Source organism: Pongo pygmaeus, chromosome 4, assembly GCF_028885625.2.
Source record: "Pongo pygmaeus isolate AG05252 chromosome 4, NHGRI_mPonPyg2-v2.0_pri, whole genome shotgun sequence".
NCBI classification, from domain to species: domain Eukaryota; kingdom Metazoa; phylum Chordata; class Mammalia; order Primates; family Hominidae; genus Pongo; species Pongo pygmaeus.
The window spans coordinates 107,204,495-107,227,236 of NC_072377.2; the positions used below are offsets into that span (position 1 = coordinate 107,204,495).

The 22,742-nt window shown below is 33.0% G+C and overlaps 1 protein-coding gene across 22 annotated transcripts in view; it reads left to right on the forward strand.

The window, feature by feature from the left end:
• PPIP5K2 (diphosphoinositol pentakisphosphate kinase 2) overlaps nucleotides 1-22,742 on the forward strand; it is an 81,221-nt gene that overhangs the window by 32,594 nt on the left and 25,885 nt on the right. For 7 of the 22 annotated variants that reach the window (XM_063665092.1, XM_063665098.1, XM_054489054.2 and 4 more), the window contains 11 exons: nucleotides 158-237; nucleotides 326-431; nucleotides 1,381-1,466; nucleotides 3,649-3,774; nucleotides 3,913-4,034; nucleotides 4,614-4,796; nucleotides 12,675-12,816; nucleotides 13,568-13,791; nucleotides 18,629-18,756; nucleotides 19,330-19,444; nucleotides 22,334-22,378. In XM_063665092.1, the coding sequence (XP_063521162.1) occupies nucleotides 158-237; nucleotides 326-431; nucleotides 1,381-1,466; nucleotides 3,649-3,774; nucleotides 3,913-4,034; nucleotides 4,614-4,796; nucleotides 12,675-12,816; nucleotides 13,568-13,791; nucleotides 18,629-18,756; nucleotides 19,330-19,444; nucleotides 22,334-22,378 (1,357 nt within the window). Of the gene's footprint in view, nucleotides 1-157; nucleotides 238-321; nucleotides 432-1,380; nucleotides 1,467-3,648; nucleotides 3,775-3,912; nucleotides 4,035-4,613; nucleotides 4,797-12,674; nucleotides 12,817-13,567; nucleotides 13,792-18,628; nucleotides 18,757-19,329; nucleotides 19,445-22,333; nucleotides 22,379-22,742 lie in introns of all 22 variants that reach the window. The other 15 variants (XM_063665106.1, XM_063665090.1, XM_063665093.1 and 12 more) reach the window with 3 other exon arrangements.

Sequence of the window (22,742 nt, forward strand, 5' to 3'; positions counted from 1 at the left end):
CAGCAACATGTACAGTGAAAGAGGAAACACAGTACTTGAAATCCTTAGGTCCCAAGTTCTAGTCCCATAGCTTATCATTTATTATTTGTTAGTTTAAACATATATTGGTAATGTTAATTATTGCAAGTGACTAACAGTGTTCTGTCTTTTTTATAAGATTTTTTGATCTTTTTGAAAAGTGTGATGGATATAAATCAGGGAAATTAAAACTCAAAAAACCAAAACAGTTACAGGCAAGTGTATTTGCTTTCTTGTTTAGTTTTAAATTTTTTAGTGGTGAAATTACATAAAAATTCAATTTTTTGTTAATTTATTTTATAGGAAGTGCTAGATATTGCACGACAGCTTCTTATGGAGCTGGGGCAAAATAATGATTCTGAAATTGAAGAAAACAAGCCAAAACTGGAACAACTTAAGACTGTATTAGAGATGTGAGTATCTTTTTGAAACCCTTAATTGCGGTACTACATATAGCTCTTTTTTTTAATGTATGTGATTTTCCATTTTAATTACTTTCACAGTCTGATCTTTTTACTCTTTGTTACTATAGTTGAGACGTGAAGGAAAATCTAATGTAAAAAAATAGATTGTTGTATTGAAGCTTTTAGCTTTAGTTTTAATTTTGGTGAGAAGATTAAACAAGGACATTAAATTTGTGTCTTCTGTGAAATACTGCTTAGAATGAAGGCCACATTGCTAACTTGACCATAGATTCATTGCAGTTTAAATATAAAAAATTTGAATTTTGCCTTAATCAAGTAAAATGGATACCCACCAATATTCCTGTTACAGCTTTACATTTTTAACCTCTTACAATCTTATTTCCTTTATTTCTTAAAACACATACATCTGTGTTTTTACATATTTCTGTACTTTATCTCTTCAGAGTTGTCTTTTTTTTTTTTTTTTTTTTTTGAGACGGGGTCTTACTCTGTCACCCAGGCTGGAGTCAGTGGTGTGATCTCAGCTCACTGCAACCTCTCCCCCTCCGAAGTTCAAGCAATTCTCATGCCTCAGCCTCCCAAGTATCTGGGACCACAGGCGCACACCACCGTGCCTGGCTAATTTTTGTATTTTTAGTGGAGACGGTTTCACCATGTTGGCCAGACTGGTCTCGAACTCCTGACCTCAAATGATCCACTCACCTCGGCCTCCCAAAGTGCTGGGATTACAGACTTGAGCCATGGCACCCACGCCTGTAATTTTTAGAAAAACATTTTTGTTTTTAATGTGGTTAGAATGATTATATATGGTACAATTTTTTTTTTGATAGAATGTTTTGAAGAATTAAACAGGCGGTTACAAATAAAAGGGAGCATGAATATGTGAGAATTAGTTTTTCCCTACATGTTCTATTCTGTTTATCATTTTGTTTTTCAGGTATGGTCATTTTTCTGGAATAAATCGTAAGGTTCAGTTGACCTATCTCCCTCATGGTTGTCCTAAAACATCTAGTGAAGAGGAGGGTATGTCATTCTTAATGCTTATACAGTAGTTTTATTTATATGTAGTAACTTGTTATTCACTGTTGATTACCTTTGGACCATCTTTTGCTTAGTAGTTTAGGGAATGGCATGGTGAGGAAAAATAAAGTGGAATTATCTTAGCTGTGCTTCCTTTTCTTTAAATAAAGGATACAATTTTAAAATTACCTATTCTTTAAAGGATAGATTTTATTATTCTGAAAACTGCATAGGACTTCCTTTTAACTGTGGGATTGTTTCGGAAAACTTATTTATTTATAACTAAGTGTTATTTAATGGGCTCCTTACATCACCTTTTGATAGTAGAAGGCAGAGTATATAAGAAGAAAGGCCAAGAAGTACAAAAGGACTTTGAAAAAATATACAATTAACCTGTTTCTAAAATAAATGGGTATTTTCTTCCACCCAGTAAACCAGAGGTAGTCTTTAAACAAGTTTGGTCTCCTAAGAGCAGTCATTATCCACATTCATAAATGCATTTACCTTATAAAAGAAAAGGGTAGGGATTGGGGAAGTCATTTCATAGAGAAATGCAGATGACCAATAAAATAATAATGATAGTAATAATAATCTGTCTTGCCTATCATATTGGCAAAGTGTTTTATTCATTTCTGTTTTAAACTGGTAATAAAGTGTGCTGATGAGAATTCATTGAGACAGGATTTCAGTCTATAGTAGAAGTATAAATTGGCACAGTGTTTTGAAAAGTAACTTGGCAATATATCAAAAATTTCAAAAAATGTACTTACGCTTTGACCTGAATTCTGCTTATCAGAATCTAACCCAAAGAAGTATTCAGATGTTCAGGGAAAGATTATCTATAGGGATATTCATAGTGGTATTACTTATAGTAGCAAAACTTAAAGTAATGATTATCTTAAATGCAGACATAAATTTATAGTAATCTTTATATATTTAGTTTAACATTTGATATATTGCTCTTATCACATTTTGTGGTTAATAGTAATACAGGTTCATTTTCTATATCTTAGTATTTATCATCAAAAACATTCTATAAGCAAATAATTTAAAAAGTTAAGTAACTAACTTTCTTTCCATAAATTAATATTGGTCTACATGACAAAGCTCACAGAACTAGCTGCAGGGGAAGGGATGATTTCCTCTCACCTTTAAAGAATCATTATTAAGTTCTTTTAGTGCTTATAATGCTTATTTTTGAATTACTTTTTTTTCAGAACCCAACACAGATCTTAATACCATGAAAAGGAGTAGGTCAAAATTAAGTACAGAAACTCATTAACTTATGGTATTTTCTTTGTCCAAGAAAATACTCTGATGTGTAACATGCAGAGATTCCACAATTTCAAATTTAAAAAGCTGCTCTTGATTACCTTTTGTTTGTGTAAAATTTATTAGATTGCATAAAATTTAAAGTAGAATAAATGTTAGGCTCTGTCATCTCACATCTTCCTAAAAATGATGCAAATCACCAATTTCCAATCTTAAAAACATATGTATCTGGCCGGGCGCAGTGGCTCACGCCTTAATCCCAGCACTTTAGGAGGCCAAGGTGGGTGGATCACCTGAGGTCAAGAGTTCGAGACCACCCTGGCCAACATGGTGAAACCCCGTCTCTACTAAAAATACAAAAATTAGCCAGGCACCTGTAGAGCCGAGATTGTGCCACTGCACTCCAGCCAGGGCGACCAAGCGAGACTCTGTCTCAAAAAAAAAAAAACATATATATCTTCTTCACTTCAACTAATGTATTTTCTTTTATGGGACAGCACTGCAAAGGGTGCTTGATAGCAAGGCAGATAAAACCTGGATTCTCGCATCAAGGAGCTGTTAATCCAGCAGACATAGCACAACTAAATTAAGTACAATGGAAAAATTACTATGAGAGCAGGCAAGGGAGAAACATTACATCCCTGAAGAAAATTGGGAGCCATTTTTCTAAAGTATGAGAGAGATTTTCAAATTTCAGTAAGATTTAAACAGGTATAGCAAGGGAGTATTCCTTACAGAAGCAACTGCCTACAAACGGCATTAAGGAACATACATGCGACAGCATTTAAGGAAGAAAATATCTTACATATGGGCCATATTTCACTGCAGAAGAGAGCACAGAGAAAAAATTAATCTTAAGTCTGTTTAAAGAAATAAACTTAACATTTGCTTTATTCATTCATATGTGTCATAGACAGCCGAAGAGAAGAACCATCTTTACTTTTGGTTCTAAAATGGGGAGGTGAATTAACTCCTGCAGGCAGGGTCCAGGCTGAAGAACTTGGAAGAGCCTTCAGGTGTATGTATCCTGGAGGTCAAGGTAAATCTTAGAGTTTTCTTTAATTTGACTAATTTCATAAATTGTATTTTGAAATCCTCATTTGTGATGTTATTAAATATTTATAGAAATACAGTGAAATGAAAATATAGCTGAAGTGATTTGAGGATTTATTTTCAGGAGATTATGCAGGATTTCCTGGTTGTGGTTTGCTTAGATTACATAGCACCTACAGACATGACCTCAAAATATATGCCTCTGATGAAGGACGAGTCCAGATGACTGCAGCTGCTTTTGCAAAGGTATAAATAATTTTTTTTTAGAATTACTAGAGTTTTTAATCTAATATTGTATCTTAAAACATTTTTGGCTGGGTGCAGTGGCTTACACCTGTAATCCTAGCACTTTGGGAGGCTGAGGTGGTCAGATCACTAGAGCCCAGGAGTTTGAGACCAGCCTGGGCAACATGATGAAACCTGTCTCTGCAAAAAAATTAAAAAAATAAAAATTAGCCAGGTGTAGTGGTTCACACCTGTAGTCCCAGCAGCTCAGGAGGCTGAGATGGGAGGATCACCTGAGCCCAGGAGGTCAAGGCTGCAATGAGCCAAAATCACACCACTGCACTCTACCCCAAGCAACAGTGTCAGACCCTTGTGTCAAAAAAAAACCAAAAAACAAAATTTTTTTAACCAAGGAATATTTAAAAATTCTGTATTTGGAACTTTCAAGTAAGACTCTAAAATGACAATAATGAACCATAGTGTTAATGAAGTTTATTTATGGTAAACTTAACTTATACTTTATGAAAATCAGTATGTAACAAAATATTATTTTACATATTAATTTTTTAAATTTGTGTTTTCTTTATTTAATATGCTTAGGGGCTTTTAGCTTTGGAAGGAGAGCTTACACCCATTCTTGTTCAGATGGTGAAAAGTGCAAATATGAACGGTCTTTTGGATAGTGATAGTGACTCTCTGAGCAGTTGTCAGCAACGTGTGAAGGCAAGGCTTCATGAAATACTTCAGAAAGACAGAGATTTTACTGCTGAAGATTATGAAAAGGTGGGTCTTAGCAAACTCTTTTATATTGTGAAATATTACACACACACAGAAAAGTGATAAGTGCATAAAACATACATATAGAGCTTATTGTATTATAAAGCAAATACACATATTATTATCCTCCAGGTAAAGAAATAGAACATTGGAACAACTTTGGCTTCTGTATGCCCCTTCTCAATCGCAACCCATTCCCTACCTCCTCAAAAAAACTACTGTCCTGACTTTTTATATTCTTTTCATATCCAGAATACTTACTTGAATAATAAGTATAGTCTCTAACCAGTGTAGTCTAATTTTTGGCTTTTTTCTAACTTTAAATCTATTGATTTTAATTGACAAATTAAAATTATATATGTTTATAACACAACATGTTTTAAAATATATATGCATTGTGAAATGGCTAACTTAAGCTAATTAACATATGTATTACCTCACATCCTTATTTTTTTGCGATGAGAACATTTAAAATCTACTCTCAGCGATTTTCAAGGATAAAATACATTGCTATTACTATAATCACCATGTTGTACAATAGAGCTCCTGAACTTATTCCTCCTATCTAACTGAAATTGTGTATCCCTTGACCACCATCTTCCCAACTCCTTCCTTTTCCAGCCTCTGGTAGCCATAATTTTACTCTGCTTCTCTGAGTTTAACTTTTTTAGATTCTACATATAAGTGAGATTGTACATATTTGTCATTCTGTGCCTGGCTTATTTCACTTAACATAATGTCTTCTAGGTTCATCCATGTTGTTGCTAATGATAGAATTTCCTTCTTTTTTAAGGCTAGATGATGATACTTCATTTTGTATATATACTACACTTTCTTTATTCATTCATCTGTTATTGGACAGGTTGATTCCAGATCTTATCTATTGTGAACAGTATTACAATAAAAATGGGAATGCAAAATCTTCTTGACATACAATTTCATTTCCTTTAGCTGTATACCTAGTATTGGGATTGTTGGATCATATGGTAATTCTGTCTTCAGTTTTTTGAGCAATGTTCATACTGTTTTCCATAATGGCTCTACAGTATTAATTTACTTTGGCTATTTTTTAAGGTTCATATAATAGAACATGTTTTATTTTATATTTGGCTTCTTTTATTTAATATTTTATTTGTGAAATTCAACCATATTAAGTAATGGTCATAGTTAATAATCATTGCTGTGTTTGTTGTATTCCATTTCAGGGTTGGCAGAACTTTCCTGTAAAAGGCCAGATAGTTAATATTCTATTTAAAAAAATTAGACTTTGCAGTCCAAATATGATCTCTGTTGCATATTGTTTTTGTTTTTTTTTTAACTGCCTTTACGCATGTAAAAACCATTCTTAGCTCATGGCCTGTGTGACAGGCCATATTTGACCTACAGGCTATAGTTTGTTGACCCATGTACTATTTTATGAACATATTACAATTTATATATGCTTTCTATTATTGTTAGAGTTTTGGACTGTTAGGATTAAAGTTGCCATGAATATCCTGGTATGCCATCTGTGCAATGAGCATACGTTTCTCTTGGGTATATTGTAGGAGTGGAATTATTGTGACCATGGTATACTTATTTACAACGTTAGCAGGTAATGTCAAACTGTTTTTTTTTTTTTTTTTTGTCTTTTCATTCTTTTTTTTTTTTTTTAATTATACTTTAAGTTCTAGGGTACATGTGCACGACGTGCAGGTTTGTTACATATGTATACATGTGCCATGTTGGTGTGCTGCACCCATTAACTCATCATTTACATTAGGTATATCTCCTAATGCTTTCCCTCCCCCCTCCCCCCACCCCCACAACAGGCCCCGGTGTATGATGTTCCCTTTCCTGTGTCCAAGTGTTCTCATTGTTCAGTTCCCACCTATGAGTGAGAACATGCAGTGTTTGGTTTTGTGTCCTTGCAATAGTTTGCTGAGAATGATGGTTTCCAGCTTCATCCATGTCCCTACAGAGGACATGAACTCATCATTTTTTATGGCTGCATAGTATTCCATGGTGTATATGTGCCACATTTTCTTAATCCAGTCTATCATTGATGGACATTTGGATTGGTTCCAAGTCTTTGTTATTGTGAATAGTGCCACAATAAACATACGTGTGCATGTGTCTTTATAGTAGCATGATTTATAATCCTTTGGGTATATACGCAGTAATGGGATGGCTGGGTCAAACGGTATTTCTAGTTCTAGATCCTTGAGGAATCGCCACACCGACTTCCACAATGGTTGAACTAGTTTACAGTCCCACCAACAGTGTAAACGTGTTCCTATTTCTCCACATCCTCTCCAGCACCTGTTGTTTCCTGACTTTTTAATGATTGCCATACTAACTGGTGTGAGATGATATCTTATTGTGGTTTTGATTTGCATTTCTCTGATGGCCAGTGATGATGAGCATTTTTTCATGTGTGTGTTGGCTGCATAAATGTCTTCTTTTGAGAAGTATCTATTCATATCCTTTGCCCACTTGTTGATGGGGTTGTTTGTTTTTTTCTTGTAAATTTGCTTGAGTTCTTTGTAGATTCTGGATATTAGCCCTTTGTCAGATGAGTAGATTGCAAAACTTTTCTCCCATTCTGTAGGTTGCCTGTTGACTCTGATGGTAGTTTCTTTTGCTGTGCAGAAGCTCTTCAGTTTAATTAGATCCCAATTGTCAATTTTGGCTTTTGTTGCCACTGCTTTTGGTGTTTTCTAATGCTATTGAGCTAATTTAGACTCCCACCAGAGGTCCATGATAAGTTGTCATTGCTCCACATATTCTCCATTCTTGGGATTCTCAGATGATTCCATTTTGGTCATTCTGGTGGATATACCTAGAATTTATTGTGGCTTCAATGTCTATTGACCATTTAGATATCCTCTTGAATGAGGACAAGTCTCTTGTCCTTTTTCTGTGAATTGTCTATGTTTTTCTTCTTGGATGGTAGAAGTTCTTTATATATTCTGGATATGAGTTCTTTGTTATATGTAGATAACATATAGATAACACCACCTACTCTGAGCCTTAATGGTGTCATGGTGTCTTTTCTTTTTTTTTTTTTTGTTTTTTGTTTTTTAGAGACAATGTCTTGCTCTGTCACCGAGGCTGGAGTGCAGTGGTGTGATCATAGCTCACTGCGGCCTGAAACCCCTGGGCTCAAGCGATTCTCCTGCTTCAGCCTCCTGAGTAACTGAGACTACATGTGCACGCCACCATGCTCAGCTAACTTTTTAAATTTTTGTAGAGACTGGGTCTCACTGTGTTGCCCGGGCTAGTCTCGAACTCTTGGCCTCAAGTGACCCTCCTGCCTTGACCTCCCAAGGCTTTGGAATTCCAGGCATGAGCCACCACACCCAGCCAATAATATCTTTTGATAAGCAAAAGTTACAGTTTTTCATGATTTCCAAGTTCATTTTTTTCCCCTTAGGGTCAATGCATTTTAATATATTGTTTAAGATATCTTTTTCTGAGAAGAGGCCATAAGATATATATATCTTCTATAAACTTACTGTTTTGCTCTTCACATTTATCTGCAATCCAGATAAAATTGACTTTTTTGTGTGCTATGAGCTAAGAATGTCAAGGTTGTTATTTCCCCTGCAACTATATGTATATCTGGGTGTCCCAGCAGAACATACTGAAAAGACTATTCTTTCCCATTACTCAGAAGTACCATATCTATTATATATGTGTGATCTGTTTCTGGACCCTGTATTCTGTTTGTTGATCCCTGTGCCAATGAATAATACCTCCCAACACCCAAATGGATCCTTCTTCAAGTGTTTTTTGTTTTTTTTTTTTTTTTTTTTTTTTTGCATTTTCATATAAATTTTAAAACAAGCTGGTCAAAAATACTGTTGGGATTTTTTATTTAGGTTGTATTATATCTGTAGTTTGTGCAGATTTACATTTTTTTCTCTAGTCTTTAAATCTGTGAATGTAGTGTAGTTCATTTATTTAGATATTCTTTAATATCTTTCAATAATGTTTTATAATTTACTTCACAGAGTTCTTGTGCATCTTTGTTAGATTTAGGCTGAGGTGATTGATATTATGCAATTATAAATGGCCCCTCTTTAAAAGTTTTATTCTCTGTTGTTGCTATATAGAAATATAATTAGTTTTAAAATATTGAGATTATAGGCATCAACCTTGTCGAACTCATTAGTTCTAATAATTTATCTAGATTTGTTTCATTCTTTAACAGCACATCCATACGTTTTTTTCTTTTCCAATCTTTGTTTTTTAAAAATTCTTTTTCTTGCTTTCCATAGCTAGGACCCTCAAAATAATATTAAATAAAAGTAGCATTTCTAGTAACACTTGTACATTAAATACAAAGTTTTCTGTAGATATTTTATATAGCTGCCCTTCTTCAAAATAAGGAAATTTCATTGTTTCTATTTGGCTGAGTTTCTATTATAAAAACTTACTGAATTTTATCATATTTTCTTTCATCTATTATATCTGACAGTTTTTTGAATGTGAAACTAATCTTGGTTCTAGAATATCCTCAACTTTTCCATGTATGATCTTTTTCTTTCATATCACTGATTTTAGTTTGCTGAAATTTTTGGTTAGGAATTTTGAATCTATGTTCATGAGTCAGATTGGCCTTTACTTTTTTATTTTTGTTGTGTCTTTTATTTCAATGTCAGGATATGCTAGTCTTGTAAAATTAGTTAGGGAATGCTTCCTATTTGAGGGGAATAGTATATGTACAAATATTTCATTAAATTTTTGGTAAACTTTACTAGTAAATAGTATGGTAAATCCTGTGGGTGTTTTCTTTGTGGGAAAGTTCCTAATTATGGATTTCAGAATAGTTTAGTACTTCTCAGTTATGTTTAAGTCAGTATTATTAAATTACATTTTTTAGAAGTTTGTTCATAATTTCTTTGTAATTTGTGTAGGATCTATAGAGATATCCCTTTTTCTTTCATAACATTATACTTTTTTCCTTTTTTTCTTGATCAGTTTCACCATGGTTGATTAGTTTATTAGTCCTTTCAAAGAAGCATTGTTAAGATTTGTTAGGTCTCTGAATTATATGCTTATTTTCCATTTGATTAATTCTCATTGCTTAATATTTTATTTCTTCTACCTCTCTAATTTTATTTTGCTATTTTTCTGATTCTCGAAATTAATAACACCAGGTGAATACTTACTAAGTTATTAATTTTCTGTCTTTTACAAAATATGCACCCTAGGCCGTAAATTTTCCTTTATGCACTCTTTTGACTGGAGTCATTTATTATATTCATAAATCTAAATGTTTCCAGTGGAGAAACAGCCTTAAATTCTAGGCTCACTTTCTGGATCACTGACCTTTGAGTTTTGCTTCCACAATTCTTTACCATCTTGTTATTTCACAGATTCCTTAAAGCATACATATAGATATTCTTTGCCCAGAATTTTTACTTCCCTTCAGTGGATATATTGGTCCAAACTACCTAGTTTATTATAACCAGAAGTAGAATTGCACTTGACATTTTTTATATTTGTAGAAACTTACTTAATGTGGTTAAATAACTTGCCAAGCTAAATGTCAAAACTGGAATGTGGAACTATATTTTTATTGATGGCTTTTATTCAAAAAAATTCATTACAAATTCATTACAAAGGCATAATAGGATAGTGGTTAAGAGCACCAGTCTGTAGCCAGACTACCTGCATTTGAGTCCTACTCCTTCACATCCTAGTGGTTTGATCTTAAGCAAGTAGCTTAACCTCAGGTAAGTCACTCATCTGGGAAAAGATAATAATAGATGCCTAGAGTTATTACATGTAAATATATGTCAAGTGGTCAGAACTATATTTACACATGTTAACAGAGTCAGCAGATTGTCATCAAATTCCATTAAGTTAGAGTATTTCTGCTAAATTTTCTTTATTGATAAGACAGCTAAGGTTTAATATTTTTTAACATGAATTCTGAGTCTTTTACTTCCTCCTTGATCTTATTACTAAATGCTTCACCTTTAGACAATGTTGGGATTAGAAGTGCCAGTCCCCCTCACAGTAAAAAAATTCGTGTATAACTTTTGACTCTGCAAAAACTTAATTACCAAGTTAAGCCTACCTTTGACTGGAAGCCTTAGCAATAATGTGAACAATGAACATATATGAATGGTCATTATGAAAAAACTATACACAAATTTCAACTTTTTTTTTTACACTAAAATAATCTTGTATTATCTTGTTATGATATGTCTGAACAGGATTTAGTTTGAGGCACTAACGAGAGTAAGACATCAGTTTGAAGAGAGCCCCTGTGAGGGGCAACATGAATTCTGCTAAAATTGAAACAAGAACAAACAGCAAATTTATGGTGAAGCTTAAGCGAAAAAAATGGTGAAATCATTGATACTTTACAAAAAGTTTATGGGAACAGTTTCCCAAAGAAATCAGCAGTATACAAATGGGTAACTCGTTTTAAGATGGAACGAGATGATGTTGAAGATGAAGCCCTCGATGGCAGACCATCCACATCAATTTTGCAAGGAAAAAATTAATCTTGTTCATGTCCTAATTGAAGAAGACCAATAATTAACAGCAGAAACAATAGCCAGTACCATAGACATCTCAGTTGGTTTAACTTACACAATTCTGACTGAAAAATTAAAGTTGAGCAAACTTTCTGCTTAGAGTGCCAGAACCATTATGCTCAGATCAGCTATAGACCGTAGCAGAGCTTTCGATGCAAATTTTAAACAAGTGGGATGAAGATCCCAAAGCATTTCTTGAAGAATTGTAACAGAAGATGAAACTGGTTTTACCAGGATGACCCTGAAGATAAAGCACAATCAGAGTAATGGCTACCAAGAAGTAGAATTGGTCCAGTCAAAGCAGTAGCAGACTGGTCAAGAGCAGAGGTCATGGCAGTAGTTTTTTGGGACGCTCAAGGCATTTTGCTTGCTAACTTTCTGGAGTGCTAAAAAGCAATGACATCTGCTTATTATGAGATTGTTTTGAGAGAGTTAGCCAGAGCATTAGTAGAAAACACCCACAAAATCTTTACTACAGAGTCCTCCATCATGACAATGCTCCTGCTTATTCCTCTCAGACAAGGGCAGTTTTGCAAGAGTTTCAGTGGGAGATCATTAGGAATCTACCTTGTGGTCCTGATATGGCTCCTTCTGACTTCTGTTTGTTTCCTAATCTTAAAAAAATATTTAAGGGGCACTCATTTTTCTTCAGGTAATAATGTAAAATGTCTGCATTGACGTGAGTAAATTCCCAGGATCCTCAGTATTTTAGGAATAGACTAAATGACTGGTATCATCACTTGCAAAAGTGTCTTGACCCTGACAGACCTTAGGTTAAGAAATAAAGTTTTTTACTTTTATCTTTTAATTCAATTTTTCCACATACTTTCTGGAAGTTCCCCAGTATTTTGTATATGTATTATATACTCTTGTCTTACAATAGAGGGAACTAGAGAAAAGAAAATATTAAGAAAATTCTAGAATGAGCTAGAGAAAAGAAAATGTTATTAAGAAAATTATAAGGAAGAGAAAATATATTTACTATTCCTTAAGGGGAAGTAGATCATCTTAGAGGTCTTCATCTTTATTTTCACATTGAGTAGGCTGAAAAGAAGGAGGAAGAGGAGGGGTTAGTCATGCTGTCTCAAGGGTGGAAGAGTTGAAGGAGGTAGAAGGGGAGGCAGGAGAAACAGTACATTTTGGTGTAACTTTTAGGGGAAAACCCTGCATATATGTGGTCCCTTGCAGTTCAAACCTGTGGTGTTGAAGGGTCAACTGTATTTTGTGGTCATTTTAATTTCTGCTATGGAATTATTCTCCAGCTACTGGAAAATTTTGTATATGTATATTGTTCTCTTAGACAATTAGGCATAACCAGATATAAAATATATACTTTACTCATTTGTAGCTTACTCCATCTGGAAGCGTTTCTCTTATCAAATCAATGCATTTAATTAAAAACCCTGTGAAGACCTGTGATAAAGTTTATTCCTTAATTCAGAGTTTGACTTCTCAAATCAGACATCGAATGGAAGATCCCAAATCATCAGGTAAATATGTTTTTCTTAGAGCATAGAACAAATAAAAGTTACTGTTCAATTAAGCATTTAATATATGATGCACCAATCTTGTTGTAAGAAATCAAGTCTCTCTTGAGAGCTATGTATAGTATGAGTTAATGTATATCAAGTAAAAAAATAATGGCTAAGTTATAGTGGTTTTTATCCATGACAGCATGAAAGAGAAAATAAAATATTCTCATTTAATTATCTTAGTATGCAGCATTGCTATATAGTTAAGCAGTGAGTAGACAGGGTAATAAGAAGGAGCAAGCAACAGGAAAGTGATCTAGGCTCTGGCCCCAAAGCTTACTTGGTTAGTAACTCAGACAACTTTGGCATCTTGGGTTTTTCTCTGGCAGAAAATGGATCATTTGGACTATTTTTAATGTCTAATGTTCCTCTGCTAGTCTGCCTATTCACTTAGTTATGTGAGTCTAATAAAAATAACAGTATTGAAAATTGAAAATATATGAGCTTAAAAGAGCTTTGTTAAAATTGTTGCTCTTTTTCTTCTTATTGTTATTAAAGTCTATAATATATGGAAAAAGTCTAAGCCTAGTTCCTAACCCTTTAAGTCTAAAAAATATATGGTTGCTAGTAGTGTATGCCTATAGTAACTCTCTAACTTCATATAGTTGTATTTTTGACACTTTAAAAAGTTTCTAATTATTAACATATTAATATATATTCTAAATCAGATTTTTAAGTTGCATAAACTAAAAACGTTATGTTGTTTTAGATATTCAGCTCTACCATAGTGAAACATTGGAGCTTATGCTACGTAGATGGTCCAAGTTAGAGAAAGACTTTAAAACAAAGAATGGAAGATATGATATTAGTAAAATCCCTGACATATATGACTGTATAAAATATGATGTCCAGCATAATGGTTCCTTGAAATTAGAAAACACAATGGAATTATATAGGCTTTCGAAGGCATTAGCAGATATTGTTATCCCTCAGGTAAGTCATTCTTAAGAATCAATTTCTTATTATATTGAAAAAATACTTTTAAAATGTCTGTTGGTGGATAAAAAGGTAGTTGGTTTTCGTGTCCTTGGAAAACCAGTAACTTTAAACAGGAAATTAGGTAATTATGAATTTATATTTTAAGCTTTTTATGGTTATATTGATCACATTATTTGATTTTCTAATAGTTTGATGACAGTGACTTTTTTTTAGTAGACTATATTTATTACAGCAGTTTTATGTTCACAGCAAAATCAAACAGAAGGTACAAAGATTTCCCATATGCCCCTGCCTCCATAGATAGCGCGTCCTCCCCCACATTATGATTGTCCCCCACAAGAATGGTGCATTTGTTATAACTGATGAACCTACATTGACACATCACCCAGAGTCCATAGTCCATTAGGGTTCACTCTTGGTGTTGTACATATGGGTTTGGGCAAATTTATAATGACATGTATCATCATAGTAGCATACAGAGTATTCTCACTGCCATAAGAAGGTAGTAAAGTTTTTTTTTAATTTAAGAATTGATACTCTTAAAGAATAATAATATGCGAACAAACTAAAGAATGGAAAACAGTATGGAATAAATCAATTAAGTACTTATTGAACACCTGTTTTGCATCTGCCATCTCTATATGGAAATATGTGGGGAGTAACACATAAAGAGTTATGGTCTTATATAAAATTTTTTGCAAGTCTTTTTACTTTATGCAAAAGTATTTTGAAAATAGTGTTTAGAGGTCGAGATATACATAGTTGTTCTTTTGGGGGACATGGGTCTTTTCATTATAGGAGAATAAAAATAAAGGTGTAACAAGAATTCAAATAACTAAAATGCAATTAAGCAGAGAATTGGATTGATAATAACGGGGTAAGTGACAAAACATATTGAGATCAGGACTATGTTAGAAGAACAAAGTTCCAGATGTCAGTTTTGAACCTTTTTTCAACTCAGTACAAGATTATTTGGATATTGTAAAGAGGAAGTTGGAGTAGATCAGATATTCCAACTGTGGACTACATAAAGTTTGAAAGCAGGAAAATATTAAATACATGAAAAAGATAAAGATTATGAAAAAAAGTTCAAAAAGCCTAACTTATAAATACCCATGTATAAGAATGGTTAAAATAACTGTCCCTTTCCTAATATTTATAGACAGTACAGGAAAACCTATAGATTTTGAAAAACTGAGAATTCAGACAATTGTACAACTTACCTATAGGTATTTGTGTACGTGTTAACAATTAGCTTGTTTCTTCAACATGAAGGAGAACAATATATTTGATCAGATACATAATATAGACAATTTTAGGTATATTGTGTGAATCTGTGATTTTAGAAATTATTTTTAAAAGAGTATGAAAATACCTCAGACTTTACGAATATGTCTTTAGGCCTTTAGGAAACATTTACTTAGGAAACAGGACTCATTCCCTGACAATTTCTTTCATTTAGCAAATGAAAAAAGGTTAAGTTTTATTCTGTAAAAGACAAGTTTTATTTTGCATAATAAAAATGTTTTGGTTTGTAAGTACGCTTTTTAACAATTAGCTGTGAATACAAGACTTTAAGATATTTATGGCGGCTATAAGCACTTTTCAAGGTGGGCTTTCAGTATATCTAAATGTATCACCTACTCAGAGGCTAAATACACAATGCTTTGTCTAATGTTTAGCATAACCATGTCTGTGCCATTGCATTGCTTATTTAGTCTCACCCCTCTACTGTTTCCATTATATATACTAAATATTTTACAACTAGGAATGAAAAATTAGTCTCTGAGAGTTGAGCCAAAAAGAAAACTCAAGTGTTAACAGTATTGTAGACGGTCATTTCTCCTCCTTACATGGTGTATGTATTTCAGGTGTATTGTTTATATAGTTGAAGATATTTCTCACCATGTTCTTGTAACTTAAATATTTATAATAAATTTTATTAAATACCAGAAGAAGCGCTAAAGATTAGTGTGTTACGAAGGAGTTGAGTCATCATTTGTATCTATCAAAGTAATTCTTCAAGCTCAGCTGTTCTCAGTCTGTTATGGTGATTCTCTTTGCTGCAGTTAGGTTAGATCTTCATGACGGTCTGATAATTTATTTGAAGACAACTCTAAAATTATTTTTCTTGGGTAAGTTATTTTTTAAATCGTTTGACTCTTCAGATAAAATTATGCCCAAGTTTACATAAATCAGTTCTATTTTTGGTAAATTCATAGTTTTAAAACAAGAGGTCTTTTTATATGCTTCCCTGTTGTCCTGAGATTATTTTATAAATTGAGGAGAGGACAACTTTGGGTTTATCTCCCTAACTTTTTCATATGACAATCTTTATTGTAACAGAAACTTTGGATTTTTTTTTTTCAGAGTGTTGAATCAGTTCAATAAATATTATCTTGCTTTGTTACTTTAGGCCTCATAAATACAAAAACTGTGGACAGAAGGCAGGTATTTTCAATCACCAAGAAGATAACTAACAATTATAAACATATTTGCAGTAATTTATAATGAAAATGTGGTCCGTAATGGAAAAAAATAAAATTTTGCATACATAGTTTTGAAGCAAATAATATTTCCAGCTTCAAGACTTGACTCAGCCAAATAATACAAAGTTTTAACTTGTTTAGAATAATTTAATGTAGATTAACAGGGTATCACTGTAAAAGAGAAATGTATATACATATGTTCTGGTGTACTTCAAAATGATACTATGCCTTAAAAAATCAGTTTCTACTCTTACACTGACTGATTAATTTTTATGTCTGTGCTATGTAAATTATGTAATTCCAGTCATTTCTAGGCTTAAATGATGCATACAGTCTATTTTAGTTCTGATAGGTGTTTATGCTACAATAGAATCAAATTTTCACTTTCTAACCAGGCTTAATCCTCAGAAAATTGGGGCCCTGGTTTAAAAATGATGCTTTATAGCCATGATGGTATAGTGGTAAATAAAAACATTTAAAGACCAAATTTGATATTAAAATTATCTTAATTGAGATGACACATATTAATTGAAGTTTAAAGATGTTTTGTTTGGTTATCTGTAGATTATGAAATGCAGACAGTTCTTTATAGTAGCATTTCCCAAAGACAGTACAATGACATTCTCATTGAAATCACCATAGAAAGCCTTCAAGTCGCCTTAGCTGGTATTTTAATCAGTTCTATTTGTGGCACAAATATTGTAACTACATATGAGAACTTGCATATCTAAAAAATTATTTGGTCCTAGTTGATAGAGGCAGATGAGCAAAATATGTCACTGTTTTGAAGAGAGAAATTTCTTGATTATAAAAGTAATATATCTTTGTAATAAAACTAGGAAATACAGATAGAGCAAAAAAATTACTATTACATTACCAACAAAAGAAAAACATATCAATGTTTTGGAATATTCTTAAAGGCCTCTTTCCTTAAATTCATTTACATATAATTGTTTCCATAAATGCGTATATATAGCAAATACATTCTTTGCGAAAACTGAATCAGAAAAAGCATACTATTTTACAACCTAATTTTTTCCTTCATTTAGCATAAAGAACTTCTTTCCATGCCAATAAAGCTATATATACATTATTATTCCCAGTGGCTGAGTGGTGTGAATGTGAGAATAATTTATTTAACCAACTTGTCTTTGGAAATCTAGACTTTTAAAATTTGTTTCACTCTCTTTACACATGTCTTTCCATTCACTCAAGATCATTTCTGTAGCTCCAGAAATCTTTAATCAGTTTTTACCCAGACCGGCAGTGTATGAAAATCCCTGTTTCCTCACATCTTGCTAATAACAAATTTTAAAAAAAATTATTTCCCTGATGATTTTTTAATTCTAACATTTTTCTTTTGTTTACACATAAATACACAGTTGCATATTCACTATATAGTCACCTACATTGGCAAGATTATTGAACCACCTTAGCTTTAGTTTAAGGTAAATGACCCCAGGAAGTCCTGTTTTCGTAGGTCTTTCATCTGTAATCAGTCAGCATTTTCTTTATTAGGCAGTTTTAAGATCTATTGTCTGTACTGATGTTATTCCATGTGAATCTTTCTGGAGGTATCTAGTAGCAGGAAATAGCCTTTAAGTTGAAATATCCTAGAATGAACTTGGAGAGAGAAGGTATGTGTGTTTCTTCCCTCTTCCCTTTTCTCCCTCTTTCCCACTCTACCCCCTCTTTTCTGCCTTCTTCCTTTCTCCTCTTCTACCGCTTTGAACTAAAATTTTCATTGCAATTACTCTTAAAATTGCCATGTTTTCTGGACACTTCACATTGTGCTAATTCCTTACAAATCCAATTAACTCATAATGATTATGTCATTAAATTTGATAATTTCATGGAATCTTTGCTCACTTCCAGTTAAAACTTTAAAAATATTGGCCAAAGGCTTTTGAAGAATGTGTTAGTCTTTTAAATCTTTGACATTTGGAAAGACAGAAATCTCAAGGTTTAATTTTTTTCATATATTTATTACATATTGTGCTTTAGTGTTTGTGGCCTTAATCCACCTTTCTTTTAGGGTTGTTTTTACATTTAAAACCACTGATTTAGTGAATACTAGTCATAAAAATTACATTCACCCATTCATTCTCCGCCTTCAGAAATTACTGGCTTTTGTTCAGTTCCACCACAAAATCCTTCCAATTATACTTAATAGTTTGAAAATCATACATTTGCAGTTGCAAAAAATGCAAACTCGGAGTTATCCAACGTTCAAAAAAGGCTTGATAAAATATTTGTCTCTCACTAGACTAATTTAGGAGTGTATTTTTTTAGAGTACTTTGTCATTATATCCTTTTTCTAATGTCATGTATTTTTTGCTCAGGAATATGGTATAACTAAAGCTGAAAAACTGGAGATTGCCAAAGGCTACTGTACTCCTCTGGTTAGAAAAATTCGCTCAGACCTTCAGAGGACACAAGATGATGACACTGTAAATAAACTTCATCCTGTGTAAGAAACTGTACTGGTTATTTAAATCTCTAGGCATCTATTTTTGCATACTTCAATTTAAATTATACTTTGATGGTCCTATGAAGTCAGAAGTGTGTCATTGGCATACTGTGAAAATAATATTACCTAGGTATTTCTATTAACTTCCAACCAAAGTTATTTTTGGCTCCACTTTAGAGAAAACTAAGGTGAGTGGGGAAAAGGGAATATAGGTCATCGTTCACATAGGACCATCAATGTGTACCCCATTTAGCAGCATTAATGTCTGAGCATCTTTAGGTCTATAACCTCTGTCATTGCTACTAAAGGAGATAAAATAACCTATTTACAGTGTACTTAGCTAATATTAAGTCTATTCTTTGACTACTCTCAGAGGTCCTAGTTAGTTATAGTTTGCGTCATGTTAGAAGAATATATACTAAGATAAATCGTCTATTGTGGTTGGAAGAATAATAGATTTTTGTGGTCTTTTACTTCTAGTGAAATTAAATTAAATTTTAGAAAATAATTTCAATATTTAGTGAGCTTTTGATTATATGGTTATGTTTGAACACTGTCTGCTTTTAATTTTAGGTATTCTAGAGGTGTTCTGTCTCCTGAACGTCATGTTCGTACTAGATTATATTTTACCAGTGAAAGTCATGTACATTCTTTGCTGTCTATTCTTCGCTATGGTGCCTTATGCAATGTAAGTAGAATAAGTTATTTCAGTCTAACAAATATATTTAATTTTGTAATTAAATCACTAACAGCTGTTTTTACTGTGAAATTTTAGTAATTCATCCTTAAGTTTTACTACTTGATGTCGTCTTTCAAGGGACTACTATTTACCAAGCATTTTGCTAGATTTTAGGGATAAAGATGTTCTCTTCAGAGACGATACATTTAAGCAAACAATAATATAAAGTATTTTAGGTGATTTTATAGACTGGTGGCAGTAAAGAGAAGCCTGATGAATTTGAGTCATTTAGGGGTCAGAATTGATGGAACTTGGTGTTTGGTTAGACATTGTGGCACTGATCTACTATTATGTACTATCTACTATTATCTACTATTATGTCAATGACATACCAAGACTTAGTGGCTTAAAACAACCACAGTCATTTCATTTTTATCTCATACAGTTTAGAGTGTTGACTAGGATCAATTACGAAGTTTCACTTAGGGTCTCATGAGGTTGTAGTCAGACAGTGGCTGGGTCTCAAATAATCTCAAGGGTTTTCTCTCATGTTTGGTGCTTCATGTTGGCTGTCAGCTGGGACCTCAGCTGCGGTTATCAACCAGAACACCTTCATCTGGCCTCTTCATGTGGTCTGCTTCCTCAAAATATTGCACCTGAGTTCCACGAGTGAGCTTCCTATGAGAGCAAAGTGCAAGTGCATGGCATTTTTATGAGCTAACTTCTAAAATCATGTAGCATCACTTCTGCTGAGCTCTCTTGGTTGAGGCAATCACAGAGGTTCATCCAGGTTCAGAAGGAGAGAAAACAACCCACAGCACCAGATGGGCTGAGTGTCCCTGTCCTATTGTAAGAAGAGTATGTAGAATAGAATGTGTATGTCAGCCATCTTTGGAAAACACAAAATCTGCCACAGTGATACCTATTTGCCACAGTAATTTGTATTCTTCCCACATACAAAACTCACTTCACATCTCCCTCAGTGCCACCCCCTCCACTCAGTGCCATGCTGTAATAGAGTAATACTACTTGAAGTCCAGAATCTCATCTAAATCAGTCATCTCTAAACTAGCCAAAAGATAAGAATGTTCTTTTATTTTTCTGTGCATATATTGGTATACGCATCTATGCACGTCTGTGTAGAAAGTGATCTATAAAAGAAAACTCAATTTTGTTTTCTTATGTACTTTTAAAAGAAGGGCAGTGACATATATAGTGATGATTTTGTATGTGTCTGTTTCCTAATCAATCTTATTACTGGTCCTTCAGAGTAATTATAATCAAAGTTATCCTAAGGGTGTTTCAAAGTTCTATTCCAATTAAAATTCCAAATCCATATGTTCTTTCTTCTGGTTTTTTGTTTCTTCTTTGTCCCACTAAAGAATAGCAAAGTGACATCCTTGCATAAGTATGTGGATTAGTGGAAAAAAAAAAATGAGCCTTAATTAGCAAGGCAAAAGCTTGTATATCCAGTAGTATTGATGGAATTGTTTGTGAAGAGGAGAGATACATCTCTTACATGGTCCTTTTTGACATATATAGAGGGTATAAAGAACATGAGTAATATAGGAACTGAGAGAAAGCCTGTGGTTGGAGAATAGTAGTAAGTATTGGATAAAATGACAGCAGATATGGTTGAAGAGCCAGTGCCTTGTATTCTAATTGGATTGGGAAGCCATTGAAAGGTTTTAAGCAGGGAAATGGGTGGCTTTGGTTGTTGTGTGGACAGCAGATAGGTGAAAGTGGGTATGAGGAAACCAGTTAGGAAATTATTACAGTCGTCCAAAAAGATGTCATTTGGACTAGGGTGGTAGCCGTGGATCTAGAGTTTGTTGGGCATATGTTGAATTCAGGCTGCATTTCTAAAACAAAAACTGAACAACTTCATTATTATAAAAATCAGTGCTTCCAGGGGGAAAAATAATTACGTGTATTTACTAAGGTGAAAATTAAAGTCTACCAAAATGTTTTGTTTTCATTATCCCAACTCTTATTATCCTCGTAAGAATCTGTAAGTAATATAGTTAAAATCTTACTCAGTATATTCCCCTTTGTAATTTTTGATTATTCAAAATGGACTGGGTAAAATCTTTCTGTAGAATTATTTGTAAAGTTTGTTAAGGAACTAAGATTATAAATAAGATTTCAGGAATATGTGTAATGGGGCCTTAATTTAAAAAGATATTTGTGTGTCTTCTTACATATTCCATTCTGGAAGTTACTACTAAATATTACTTAATTTTATCTATTTATTGGACAAGACCTAGCAAAATCTATAACTGCAACACTGAGTTAGACATTAAATGGTGTTCTTAATACTGGAGTATCACAAAATCACAAGATCAATTATCTGTTCACCTAATGAAAATTTTCAGTATTTAAACTCATCATTTGTGCTAACTTATATTTAGTGAAACTCAGTAATGCTAATTTATGTTTTCCCTTATCAATTTTGAGAAAAATACATCTTTTCACATACTACCTCCTAAACTTGCACACATGCATGTGCGCACACACACACACGGAATGTATAATGTCTAAAAAAGAAATAAAATACATGCTGAATTTTAAAAAGCATACAGTCAATGTGTGGTCTTATAATTTGCTTTGAAAACAAGGTGCATTCTGTACTAAAGTCCATAATATTGTATACTCTTAGTGTATACAAAAAGGAAATGTTGTGCTTTTATATATTTGTAATGTAATTACATAGTATACAACAAAGGAAATTTATCTGTGATGTACGTATAATTTAAGTAGATCCTGTTAACTGTTGACTATAGACTTTACTTTGAGTAGTTTTGCCTTTTCAGATAGAATTTTCTACTTTGAATGCTTGTAGTACATGTTCTCTAAGATCCTTTTCAGTTCTGATGCTCTATGATTACATGTTTAAAGACCAATGATTCTCAGAATGAAGATGGAGGAATGGTGAAGGAGATGGTAAGATCAATAGAATTTACATATGCCTCCTTCTGATTTTTGAATATCACTTCAGTGTAATAGGGATACTTGTTGATAGGCCTATATTGCATACATGAACTATATGATGGTGGGAAAAAATGGCATTCCTGTTATAGGATAGTATTCTGTGGTTATGAAATATGATACTATACTAGGTACTTTGGAACTTAACAAGGTTAAAAACTGTCTCTTACCCTCAGAATTCATTAGTGTTTATCATATTTCAAGAAATTATTTATTTTTCATTTTGTATAAGCGGTTAAAAAACGTTACCACTAGAACTTCTAATATAGGTTGAATATCTCTTATCTGAAGTGCTTGAGACCAGAAGTTTTTTGGAATT